The sequence below is a fragment of the Electrophorus electricus genome, chromosome 21 (assembly GCF_013358815.1).
Source record: "Electrophorus electricus isolate fEleEle1 chromosome 21, fEleEle1.pri, whole genome shotgun sequence".
In the NCBI taxonomy this organism is placed as follows: Eukaryota; Metazoa; Chordata; class Actinopteri; order Gymnotiformes; family Gymnotidae; genus Electrophorus; species Electrophorus electricus.
The window spans coordinates 2045671-2059904 of NC_049555.1; the positions used below are offsets into that span (position 1 = coordinate 2045671).

Below are 14234 nucleotides of genomic sequence, written 5' to 3' on the forward strand. Positions count from 1 at the left end.
GCCCTGTCACTTAAACATATGTGATAGAAAAAAATCAATTCAAATTCAGCATAAAAGGTTTGTGAAACAAAAGAAAATGTACATTTTTATTGCCCTATGTAATTAGCGTTGGTTTCTCAGCATGGTCCTTTATACCTACTGGGATACACACAACTGTTTTTTAAAAAGACTGTCATGCATTAATTTTTAAATACATTTTTATTATTACATTTTTGTTTGACACATTTATTATTAATTCAATGCAGTTTATATTTATTGTAATATGAATTTAATCATTTGCATTACATTTACATTTACACACAATTTTCATTACATTTCCATAACACAAAATGAAATCAACTCTATGACCTGGTATATATATATCTGTATACATCAGTGCAGGTCAACAGGGCTGCTTGAGTCTCACACACAGACACACACACTTGTGCACACACACACACACACACACACACACACACACACACACACACACCAAGGTAGTCAGAGTGCAGGCGGGAGGATGAGGAGGTTGTTCTGATCTAAAAAGATTTCCATCGGATGGCAGAGAAAATTGTGTGCATGACATACAGCAGTGTGGTCAAGTAGGAAAACACCTGGAAACAGAGAAAGCATCGTGTCATCTGAGAGCAAACTACACAGCAATGAATTTGATTGAATGTATTTCTTATTAGTTGATTTGCAATTTACCACTGCAGAGATATTGAGCTGGTAGTTCAGGGTTAAACTGGAATTATAGGCCAGGGTGACCATGGCCAGTGGCACAGAAGCACTGAGGTAGAGCACAGAGGCGAGGAAATGATAAAACACATCCTGTACACGGAAACAGGAGAAAACCAGAAATACGTATGAACACGTTACTGAACCATTGGAATAAGACTTGCTGTGTATGTGTGTGTGTGTGTGTGTGTGTGTGTGTGTGGGTGAGAAATGGAGTGCATGTGAATACTTGTACTGAGGACTCACCGCGGTTGCCCAGGAGTTCCGGTTGTTATGGGAACCACACATGAAAACCATCATCCACAGGAAGGTACAAACGAAACAGAGGACGGAGACCGCCATGACATAGGCCTGGGGGTTATATGGCACAATATACGTACACGCCACCAGAATCCACACCAGTCCCCCGAAAACCTGTAAAACAAAATTATATATAAACACATCCACATCCAACACCTCCCCCCATCACTCACATAACTAAGCAGACACAAACAGTGACAAAGCAAATCAACACCGAAGCGCATATTCTTTTGGCAACACATCTGTTTACTGTGAGGGATATGTAGACCAGGCCTTCTCAGTTTTTGCCAGAATTATTTCATTAACAAAATGCAGAAAAAATGAACATGTTATTTAAATTTTAGACTAGAGTTAAAATTACTTTCTCCTTAACATCACATTTATCTGACACTTTCACCCAAAGCAACTTACAAATGACTGAGTACAACCTGAGAGTTAAGGGTCTTGCTCAGGGGCCCAACAGTGGCAACGGTGGGGTTTGAACCAACAAGCTTCCAATTACAAATCAAGTACTTTTACCAGTGAGCCACCACTGGCAAAGCATCAGCTAATACTGGTTTGCTCCCAGGTGATGCCAGATCTATCTCTAGATAATTGGCCTCACTCTCTGGGAGGGGTGGTTTCACTCTCCTCCCCATCCCTCAACATGGCTCCGACTAATCTGTGCGTCCGCTTGCCAGTGTGGGCGGAGCTATAGCGTTGTCGTTCTGCCGTTGATTGCCATGCTTGAAAAGAAGTGGTGGCTGGTTACATGTGCCCTCTGGGCTTGATGCTGTTGTCCAATGGGGGGAGGCTTAATTAGTTAGTCGGTGCAATGGGATGCCACACACATTGGGAAAAGAAGCCATGACTTACTCATGGGTTTCTAAGTAAAGCATATTAATTCCATGTAATGTATTTAAAACATAAATCACTTTTATGTAGTTCATGCACACATATACTGTTGGCTACATCCGAATGTGAGCAGTGAGTAGCAACTGCTGGGAAATATAAAATTCTTATATTTAGGCCATATAAGTATGAAAACATTACTAGAAGTCAATCAGTGCTCAGGTCTGAAACTTTTTACCACAGTAAAATCTATCAGCAGTCAAATAATCTAATCGCAGTGCTACAAATGTCATGGTTTAACATGCATTCTAAATTTTTTTTTTTTACTGTGATTTGTTAGTTTTTTCTTAATAAAGAATTATAAGTTGTCACCTTCTTATTTGGCATTTTTTAGTTACAGATTTTTGTGGGTTTTAATAAGTAACTTAGAAGTATAGATGTGATTAGTAATAATTAAATAATACTATTACAGTTTGAGAGAAGTAAATTAAAAAGTAATTGTAGTGGATTACTTTCTTTAATAAATAATATGCAGCACATGTAGTCATTACCACTTTTATAACCTGTCATGGCACCTTAAGTCTGTTTCTTTCAGATTTATGTACACTCTCTTACAGTTTCAAATGTGCAACATTTATTTTGAAAAGGCATTAAAAAAATTCAAGTAAGATAAAAAAATTCTATTAAACTAATTAATAAATAGCATGTAGGCTAAACTAACGTACGCACTAATCTGGCAGGTACTGAGTACTGAAAGTGTCTGGATCAGCAAAGAAGAGAACAAATCCCTGGACATCACAGATATGTATAATAAAGTCATAGGAGAAGATCGTCTCACGAGCTCGGGTAGGAAGAGCAGGTCAGGAATGGAACAGCAGATCCCCAGGCCGCTGGGCAGAAACCCAAATTGTCTCCCGTTGGATGCCATGTATGTGTTGCCACTTTCACCTCTCCTCTAACAGATGAGATTAGAGAGGGATGAGAGTGTGTATTTCAGCCGGACTGATTTAGAGGTGGTAAAACCAGCTTTTACAAGACACACCCTAGCAGAAAATTGACTGAAGGTCTTCAGTTAAAACTAATTTGCAGGAATGTGTACTCTTGATAGATTTGTTCTTGCTCACGCTGCCTATGTCAAACCTGAAAGTCAGCCTGAGTTTTCGGGTTTCCATCTAAATCCAGAAGAGATACAATCTTTTTGATCCAGAATAATTAATTCCTGCAGCTGCTCAAAGGTTGCCAATACAGATCATTCTGCATTAACGTTGTTCTATAAAAGACAATTAACGTTGTTCTATAAAAGACAATATTCTCAGGGTTTTGCTACAATGATTCTGTAGAATGGCATAATTCTGGGTTCTGATTGGTACTGTTTCGTTTTTTCTTCAATTCTGCTGTTATTCTCTTAAACTCTGACCTTTACGGTCTGTTTCAGCGGGGGCTAGTGCCAAACAGGCAAAATATATCCACATAAAATGGCCATTTCTTTCCCTATAAGGCATTTTTTTTGCATTGTTCTTGTTTGCAGAGGGCCACAAATCAGTGTTTGTACAAATCTGTTTTTGTACATGCACCTGTTGTGACAAACACCTTCAGCATCCCCTGCTGGGCATTTCAAAGACGGGTGTTCAGATGAGCCCAAAAGCGACTAGAAATAATTATGGTCTTAGACTTGCTTCTAGAAGAACCAGCAGAACCTGATATGGGCAGAGTCTTTCTCTGTGTTTTATTGCTCTGTGATGATGCTTGTCACTGACAGATAGTAACAGACAAAGCACTCGACTCCACCCTCCACACCCAGTGAGCAGAGTGCTCCACATCAGCAAGCTTTAAAAACACTGGTGATACATTTAGAAAGTCTAAACAAAAAATACATGAAAGACAGTAACTTTATAATTCTAATTAAATCAACCACAACAATACATTTTATTTGCAAACAAAATTTTTAAAAGTGCTTTACCAAGTGTTTAGAACAGAAAAATACAAGCCAATGTTACAATTTTATTATAAAGGGTCTTTTGTAGTGCTTATGGAACTGCCAGTAATAGGCTTCGTTAAAAAAGAGAAACACCAAAATCTGTTGCAGATTTGGGAAGTATCTAATTCTGTTTATTCAGATACATTTTGAATTACTTTTCTAAAATGAAACTTTTAGTGAAGTAGCTATAATTGTGAGGAAAACTACCACCTTTTCACTTAGCTCTATATTTGTCATTCAAATTCAGTGATTCCTTATGCTGTTGAATTTCACAATGATCTAATGACAGCACCAGGATTGCTTTGCACATGATCATACATGCAATGTGTCTGTTGTACTGCGTATAAGCGACTGTGCTATGTGAGCTACTGCAACCATGAACAAATTCCTTGTATGTGCAAGCATACTTACATGTTATTTTACACTAAGCGTCACAAAAACGTGACAATGGTATATAAACTTCGGTTCCTACACTAAAATATGTTAACCGTTATTTACCTTAAAAAATTATGGAAATAAAGTCACACATAACAATTTAATAAACTTTAATTACCCAAGCATTACTGAAATGTACTGAATAAATGAAGTCATCCCCCCACCGCAAAAGTACACATTAATATAAGAAATAGATAAAACTTAGTGAATGCATAGCATGATTTTAGTTATAGCATGCATTTACCTGATGCTTTTATGTAAAGCAACTTACAATTATGACTGCATACAAATTGAGAGTTAAGGGCCTGACTCAGGGGCCCAACAGTAGCAATAGTGGGTCTTAAACCAGCAACCTTCAAGTCAAGTACCTTAACCACCGAGCTACCACTGTCCCTGCAAATGTATATTTATGACCTTTAGCTGATGCTTTTATCTAAACCGACTTACAATTATGAATGCTTTGACCATGGCCATGGCTCACATTGGTCTATGGTACTTTGCCTGGACAGAATAATGGTGTTTGCAGAGGAAGATGATCTAGATGATTCATTTGATGGAGTTGACTCAACCTAAAATGCAGAGCCACAGTCAGTTGACTGTTAACCAGAGAAACAGTCCCAACTTTCAGCAACCAGAAACATGTTAAGAAGAATTGGGGCAGTGTGAATAACCTGTGTTTAATTTGGTCACTTTTGTTAAGAGTAAAGTAGCCTTCAAATCGTGAGTGGGGATAGTGAAGTCTGAACTCATCAGAAATTCCAATACTACAGTTTGCAGCTCCTCACAGTAAGTGGGATTCCAGATGGAAGGAACAACTTCTCAATTTGATTATCAATTACTACTCGGAGCTTCGCCTTTATTCTCCATAACAAGCCTGTGGGGTGTGTGAATGAGTGGGCGTGTCCCTTGTGATGGGTGCTCAGCCCGCCCTGACAAAATTGGCAGGATGCCAATCAGTAATTAAAGGAATTCTAATCACCATTGTTATGATTGTCATGAAATGGCTAAAAAATGGCTGGAATCGTTAAAAAATGAAAACGGTACACTGATCCATTATATTACCAGACAAATGAGTTGTAATAGAAATATCAGGAGATGTTAATGTTAACCACAATTATTTTGCTTTCCTGAAATGCACAACAAATGTGACATTTAAGTGTTTTCCTTCCACAGTGTAAAGTTACACATCACAAATTTTCTGCCTCTCCAAAAGAGTCATATGAACAGTGTCCTCCAGTTGAAAAGATCTTAGATGCTCTTCATAGCAGGTAGCAGGTAAATGTACACAGTTGTCCAAAATGGCTAACTGAATAATGTCAGCAAAGGCAGGCAGTCTGCAAGAAGAGCCATGAGTCAAGATTATCCCAACATTATATCTTGTTTCACAGTAGGTGACGATGCTGGCTAGCTGCACACTAGAAAGAAATGATGATGTTTCTCTTAAAGCTTTCTGTATATCTGAACTGCAGCAGATCTAATGGTATTACTGATTTTTGTGGCACACAAGTCTGGTTTACCCACATACCATGAATGTGGTATGCCATCATCATCTGATATCATGTAGAAAAAGTCAGCAACACATTTCTGAAATTGTTAGTGTGTCTCAAAACGCTAACTAAAAAAAATCTGGGTTTTGTTTCAAAGTACACTGTCCATATACCAACCCATATTTTGGTGCAGGATAATGTTCCAAAAAATGGTATTTGGGTGTCAGTGTCTCTTCAGAAAAGACTTTGAAGAACTGTGATGATGTCCAGATATTTTGAAGTCAAGGTATATCATATTTTCAACTGCGTGTAAGGGGTCAAGCAAAAGATCAACTATGTCTTTTAAAGTCAGAAGAACCTGACAGGCAGAATTACTTTCAGGTAAGTCTGAGCCAACGTGTGGCAAGAAGCATATTACGGACCAGTTTTCATGTGCATTTCCACCCATGATTTTGTGACCAATGGAGGTTTTGTCTGAGCCCTTAAAAGGGAAATGTCTGACTAAGGCATTGAGCACAGTCAAACTGAAATACTGCTTCTTGGTGAAAATCTGAAAACGCAAGGCTAACTCCTGTGAAACTATGTCTTCAAAAAGTCATGCAGTACATCTGGGGGGGTTCAATCTATCAGTCAATGGACTTAACCACTTTGCAACAAAGTAATGTGTTAAATTTGGATATTTGGATTCACACATGCAAAATATGGTCCAAGGTGGAAATGCTCCACACTCTGTGTTTCTGAAACTCTGAAGAATGCCCAAGACAATCTACAAAAGTATGGCCCACTGAAATTTTCAACTAGTCTATTAATTGAATGTGTACCAAGATTGTCTACTGTAACACAGCATACTATCACTGAAAATGAAAAGCCCTTCCTGTTTTAGAATTGCAAGATATTTCAAGAGTGGTCCAAAACATCCACAGCATTGAAAAGTAAAGTTAGGTGTATTCAAGATTGGAATTGGATAGGATGTAAATCCAGATTGGAACTTGGATTGCACATTTGTCAGAACCCAATAAGCAGCTGTTATTTTGTGATTTTCCCCCAAAGTGCCTTGTGGGTTAACAACTCAAAGCCATCAACATAAATGGATTAAAGAGAGTCATATTTATTCCCCAGAATAAACATAATTTTGCTTTAAAAATGTACCATCAACAACTGACTTAATATGTTTGTATGTCTGGACAAGGTTTTCTCTGCAGTATCTTTGTTCTTCAAGATGGCCTGCAAGGTTTTGAGAATAGTCACGTATTGAAAGCTCTGGTTCTTTTCAGAATCAAGAATATATTCAACAGGCTCGACAATGGAAATGCTCCTTAAAATACCTTCTCTTAAAAGTTGAACCAAGTTGTCCACCTGCTCCAAGTGCTGTGCTATTGGAATGAAATTTGCACGGTTGTTCTGCCAAGTGATGGCCTGGCCAACATTACATTTGTTAGACTTCGAAGTTGAATCAAGTACATTTCTAACATCTGCAAGAGATACTGAAAATCATCAACTGAGGCATAAATGCACTTCACTGAGAAAAAAGCTTTTGTGTTTCAGAAATGCTTTGTATATATTTGTCTGAAAGTCAAATACACAAACATTTTGTGGCTCTTCAGATGTTGAATGTAGTCTTTTTCTTCAGTCTTTTTTTTTTTTTTTTTCAAATTCAGGTTAGACCTACAGGTTTTGAACATCACCGAAATCTGTTATATAGCACATCTAGTAATGCAAATAAACATACAATTCTTAACACAACATAAAATATATGTGAAATATATTTGAAATATGGTTTTGTAAGGCACGCACAAAGTGGCTTCATTTCTTTTATTTATTCAAAAATGTTATTTCTATTCAGAAATAATAATAATAATAATAATAATAATAATAATAACAACAACAACAACAATAATAATAATAATTGCCAGACAGTCCGCTCCCTTATATTGTGTAGGTCAGTGAGCTGTACCGCAGCGCCACCACTAGGCCGCGTGCGTGTGCAGTCTGCCGCTGCTCGCGGGTGCTCGTATTCAGTGTGGATAATATCTTATTCACCGTGTTTACTTCATAAACACCTGCATATTGCGTCTGAACATATTGTTTCTTAAATTTATGTAAGAAAATTCAGTTTACTTTTGAGCTCGGAGTTAAGTACCGACCACGTTGTGATCTATAATAACTATGGGGAAATTAGCTAGCTATTCGGTATTAAGTTCAGTTTTGCTGCAGACTTTTGTAAATGTGTTTTGTTAATGATTCTCACCGTTATTTCATTGAGCTGCAAGCTTAGAATTCGATGTACTACATAACTGTTTGTAGTTCGGCTATACGCACCTCCCGTGCGCGAAAGGAAAGCAGCCTGGTCCGCTCGTGGCGCCTCGCGAGACTGTCCCCATATTCAGGATTCTCTCATACAGACTCAGACACAACAATAATGCACAACAACAATAACAGAACAGCTGCGGTTTTGCTCTTCGTGAATGGCCATTCATGCTGCCCGCTTTGATTTTGTAGTAAGCTTTTAAATAGTAGTTATGGAAAACTGTGTGTGTGTGTGTGTGTATGTGGTTGAGGCGAACGAGGAGTACTCCACAGCCGTCAAAGATACATAAAAGAGAAGTAAAAATGATTTTTCTCTCTTTAACCAGAACGCGTGGGTCATTCCTAGATATCAGTGATCCTAAACCCCGCAGATTCATTTTTCCAGGAATCCCATTCCTACATTTCACCGTTGGATTACAGTGTCATGGTGTATTTTGCTTGTAGTACATGTGATACATACCTGTCTGGTGAATTTTATGATCACTCATGCATGGGAAAAGAAAATCATATTAGCTTTAACTCATCCGGATTTCTTCATATTTTATACGCACATAACGGAACATATTTGAAGTAACTAAACAAACCTTTTCTTGTCCACGTGTACGGAAAATATGATGATCTATTCTAAAAACATATTTCCAAACATCGTCATTCGGGTACCAGAAAATATTTTAACAGTATATTTTGGTCATAAATTAACACCCCCCCCCCCCCCCCCCCCAAAAAAAGGCAATAAATAAATAAATAAATAAATAAATAAATAAATAAATAAATAAATAAGAACAATCCACATTGATGAAACAAGCACGGAGGTAGAACTCCGCTGTCTTGTTCCTTCTTTCTTTACGTTATATACATAGTAACGTCATCATTTCAGCCGCATATGATCAAAATGCATCTTACTGTCCGCACTGTGCTCCAGTTTTCTGGGTAGTTCTTGCGCCTGTCCGCCTTGGTGTGGCCTCGTACGGTGAGCAGCATCGGTCAGCTGTAGCCCAGCCCCAGTCTAAAGGCGCATTCTGGGAAAGGGTGGAACCTCTCAAACTCCCAACTGAACTGACCTTCGTCTTAAATGCATTACGTATGGCATAATATACTGGAAAATACTATATATACGCACCACACTATAATATACACACTTTATCACAGCCGATTTTATTCAACCAAAGCTGTGTACAATGCAATTAATAAATCATTTGGATTTCTTCAATATAGCTCAATTCATTCTCAAACTGCAGTCTTTAAAAAAAAAAAAAATTATATATAGGTTACTATTAGTTGTTTACTAAATATTAATTAACCCCATTCCCATTTTTGCATTGTATGCGGACAGATGTTTAAGTGCACTGTAGGTGAACTGATAGGTAATGACCTTTATTCATACACTTTATTTTATTGAAGGAACAGTACTTTTACTTCAGATTTTAGGCTACTCTACCTATTTTTGAGCTTTAGACGTAAGCGGCCACCCCTCCCTTAGTGGACCATTCCACTGAATAATCTGAATAACAAATCTCGAATGTTTGGATAGTGACTTTTATTTTTGCTTATTTGGGTTTTAAAAAGCACTTTTCAGTGTTTTTCAATGTCTTGCTGCCATCTGTCGGTTGATCCGGGGCTTTCGAGTATATTTCCATATTTAGTGAGTAAAGCATGGTTTGCGTATTTTTACTGTTAATGTTCAGTCGTTGATACCTGTCATGAAACTGGTCTGCCCACAGCTAGTCAAATTTATGTTAAAAACAAACGATAAGTTCCAAAAATTTAGATGTGAAATATACATCTGTGCTTTGGGTGTAATGTCTCTCTGGAATGATAGCCTTTTGTTAGGTGACTGTCGACTTAGGTGTTTAACCTACATTAGGTGACTTGCGCCAATCTATGGCGGGGGCACCCTCACACAGATACACCCACACACTGAGCCAATCGACCTAACACACGCATCTTTGGAATGTGGGAGGCAAAATGTTTCAACTGCAGGTAAATAAACTTGGCATACTTCTGGGGTTCACGGACTCCATCAGTAAGCGCGAACCCTTGGCCAACAATCGAGCCATTTGTCTTTACAGATGTTATTGTTAACTTCGTAGGTGACTGTGGAGTGGTGCTAACGCTGAGTGGCCTGCATTTAGTTCTGGTTCTGGTTGAAGCTCTGCTGTCTCAAACGTTCTCTTTGTGCGTTTTTGGAGCCACGCTAACATTGTTATTTAGCACTAAAATCATTTAGACTAGAATTATCATTACTTGTCTTGTACAAGACTTGATAGGCATTCTGAATCACCCAGATCCTGATACAGAGAGGGCAGAAAAAAGTTTGAGGAACTTGTGAGGAGTGTCCATAAGAGTGGAAAGGAGAGTGGGACTGAGGTACTCTGTAGCTGTGCTACTCTTAAACAGCTCAAATTTAACAGAAAACAAATGTAAATTGTGTAGAGTTCTGTTGAAGGTACATGTTACAAATATGTTTAAATTATTTGTTGAGGAAACTCCTTGTCTACCAGGAGACCACATTCAAGTGAGTGACAGCACGCAAAAAAGAACATTGGATTTTTTTTTTCAAGTTGCACAAACATATCCAAAAAAAACCCAAAAAAGTGAATCAGTAAAGTTACAGAGAATGACGAGGATGAAAAGAACAACATGGAAGGACTTTATGCTTTGTGAGTGACCATAATGTGTGATGTGATGGATACAGCAAAAAAAAAAAAAAATTGTGTGTATATATATATATATATATATATATATATATATATATATATATATATATATATATATATATATATATTTATATACAAACCATGACAGTGGTGTAGGTTTCATTTCAACTTTGGATGGGACACTGTTCACTCCACCCAACCTAACACATTATATAAGTAGTGTGAGCAGAAATTATTGGAGTTATTAACCTATAAACAATGACATCCCTCATTTTTCATTCAGTTGGCAACTATAGCAGATCTTTTATTGGTGGCGTGTTTGCCATAGTTCCATGTTTAACTTTGTAGAGTGTAATGGATCCGAATCAGCTAGACGCTTGCAGATAAAAGTTAATGTGTTTTTAATAATGAAAGGGTGATCCAGTAACGTAGTCAAACAACAGACCAAAGCCAAAACCAGAACAATGAGATTTTCAAACCAAAGGGACATCAGACACAGTCCGAAATACTCTAGGTCAGTGCCTGAGAAACCTGGGAAAATCTAAAAACTGAGTAGAAAAAGACAGACGGAGAACAGCCGCGGGTGCAGGTAATGACGTGCCCAGAAGGCAGACCTGTCCCGTAGGAGGAGGAGGAGGTCTGTCTGTGAATTGACCTTGGAATTCAACAACTAGACACAGATCCAAGACGTCACAAAGAGGAACCCATCTTTTTTTTCCTCTGCGGCAAACCCTTCTCCATCTAAGATATCCTCCATCTAACAAGATATTGGAGGACAACTCTGTGTCTCCTGGAGTCAAGCAGCTGGTGTACTGCACAGACTGGAGACCTGCTGACCTACACCAGTGGTGGTGGCATTGTGACCTGCACCGATCAGCGTAAGAAGAGAGCCGTGGAATGAACAAGAAACTTTATCTGGGTGAGGGTAGGTCCAACTGGTAAAGGATGATTTTAAACAGTGCTATATTCCTAGCGTTGAGCTTATAGCAACCCTCTGACAGACAAATGTCTCAACTGGATAGCCAAAACCAATCCTCAAGCTGCTACAAAGGTGTGCTTTCCTGACAACGATCCACCACCTCCTTATTTTGCTGTAGAACAGCTTTTATACGCCGATGGGTCTCCTTCCAGACTTGTTCACTGTGCTGCAATGTTACCCTTTAAAGTGAATTGTAACTTCTCCATTCTAAGGAAATACATAACATCTTGAAGCAACATTCAGACAGAAGGTGGTTTTATAGATTTCCACAGTAACAAAATGCAGTGTCTCGCCAATAGAGAGACGAAGGCCAGAATATCCGATTGAACGTCAGTTAATGAGGACGAACCAAAGGAGACACTGAATAGAGCAATAAAGGAGCATGAACTGGTGTTGATTCCTAAAACCCTTGACATTATCTCAAAATAATCAGACCAAAATGTACTTATAGTGGGACATATATAAAACATATGAAAGTACATGGTGAGGCAGAGCGTTTATCACAGTGTTCATTGATCATGTTTGGGTAGAATTTAGACAGCTGAGACTTAGACCAGTGAACTCTATGTAATACTTTGAATTGGATCAGCTGAAGTCTGGCACAAGGTGCACCGGATTGTATTCTTATCGTTTTGTCCCAGTTTTGTTCAGTAAAAGCAGTATCTAACTCATATTTCCAGGCTCTCTTCATCTTATCCAAGGAACATATATCCAAAGCCATAAGTCGTGACTATATCCTCATTATAAGTGATTTTTGGGAAAGGTCTAATGTCAGAAGGTCTTCACAGAGTTGTCCAGTGGCAAAACTGGTGTAATTTGAAAAGGAGGAGAGAGCAAATTGTCTGACTTGGAAATATCGGTGAATAGAGATGAAGAGGGATTGAATCTCCAGGATGCCAAAAAGATTTACGGTTTACGGTTAAAAGCTTTATGATATGAAATGATTACTGGATGATAATGGGAAGAAATGACTATGGAAATGAGAGAGCTGTCCACAAAAAAATTATCAATATAGGAATAAGTTTGTTGTGGATAGGAGTAAAAGGAAAATGCTGTAGCACCTGGATTATAAACTCTCCAAGGATCAATAATAACATTTTTGGTCGTGAATTTAGAGATTGATTGGGATATGGAAGACCAGGTTAATGAACAAGGATCAGAGCAATCTAAAAGTGGGTCAGTGGTGCTATTCAAATCACCACTAATTATTTAAAGGTGGGTGTTTAAAGTGGGAACTGAAGTAAATATCTTATTCATAAAATCAGGATCATTAAAATTGGTATCTTAAATATTTACTAACAATAAGGGAGTATCAAACAGAGAACCTTGAACAATCAAATATCTGCCATTTCCATCTGTAATGGTATTATTAACGGTGAAGAGAACCCGTCTTTTAATTAAGATGGCTACACCTCTGGTTTTAGAATTGAATTTTATATGGAAAATATCACAGACCCAGGAGAACTTTAATCTAGAATAGTCACTATTCCTAAAATGTGTTTATTGTAAAAAAAAAAAAAAAAATACTATGTCAGCATTTAAACATTTCAGATGAGTAAATATCTTTAAATGCTTAACCGGACTGTATAGACCTTGAACATTCCATCTCGCAAACCTTACACAGGTTCCAGTATCCAGGTTATGTGAATGAGGATCAGTCATTTAAATTGGATATGGGATTAAAACATATGGGGAAATGGGGATGATTGGGGGTGAGGTGTGTTATACACACACGCACACACACGACAATAACACACCCAACAACCCCTACCCTCTCAACTCGTGAACTGTAAAGGCTCAACCAGGAGCCCACTGTGCTTAAACAGCCCCCCGATAGCACAGTACGGTTCAACAGAGATAGCCCGCAGAGCCACAGAGGCTCATGTTCATCGTTTCATGTTCATCGTTTGTAATACGTGTGAGTGCTGCTGTCGTTTATGTTAATAAATGTTTGTCCCTGTCGAGGAAGTCTGTGCGTCCTGCCCCTCGCCCTGTGGCACTCGGGCCACCACACGTTACAGACAGAAATCATATATTCCAGATTTTTGTGTTCTGTGAAAATGATGGAGGTATAATTTATCCAGCCTTCAGCCAATTTATTCACTCCTTTAGGTCTAGTTTAACAGTTACCAGCTCCTGTTCTGCAATAACATAGTTCCGTTCAAATGGTATGAGCTTATGGGAATAAAAAGCTACAGGGTGTAATTTAGCGGGATTCCCCAACTGTTGGGATAAGACAGCCCCAAAACCTGTCTCTGAAGCATCCACTTCAACTACAGTGGGCTCAGCTGGGTCAGGATGTTTGAGGAAGTGAAAGCTTTCTTTTCTTTATTTTACTGGGGTTGCATTTACTGGGCTCACAGTAACCCCAATAAATGTAACCCCATTTGGTTAGTGTATACTGAAGAGAAAAATAAAATAAAATACCCACACTCCCATACCGCTGCCATTCCCCTATGGTTGGAAGGCCCCCATTTAAAAGCTCTTCCCTGGTACACAAGAAAAAGTCCTAGTACACCAGAGAAAAATGGTACTGTGTACCA

General features: G+C 38.4%; 1 protein-coding gene across 1 annotated transcript; it reads right to left on the reverse strand.

Moving 5' to 3' along the window:
* Positions 1-510: 510 nt before the first annotated feature.
* LOC113577705 (myelin and lymphocyte protein-like) lies at positions 511-2776 on the reverse strand. The gene is made up of 4 exons (XM_027010498.2): positions 2687-2776; positions 964-1131; positions 688-810; positions 511-593 (listed from the first exon to the last, which is right to left on the reverse strand). The coding sequence occupies exons 1-4, from the start codon at positions 2774-2776 to the stop codon at positions 519-521; spliced, it is 456 nt and encodes a 151-aa protein (XP_026866299.2). The 3' UTR covers positions 511-518.
* Positions 2777-14234: the final 11458 nt, after the last annotated feature.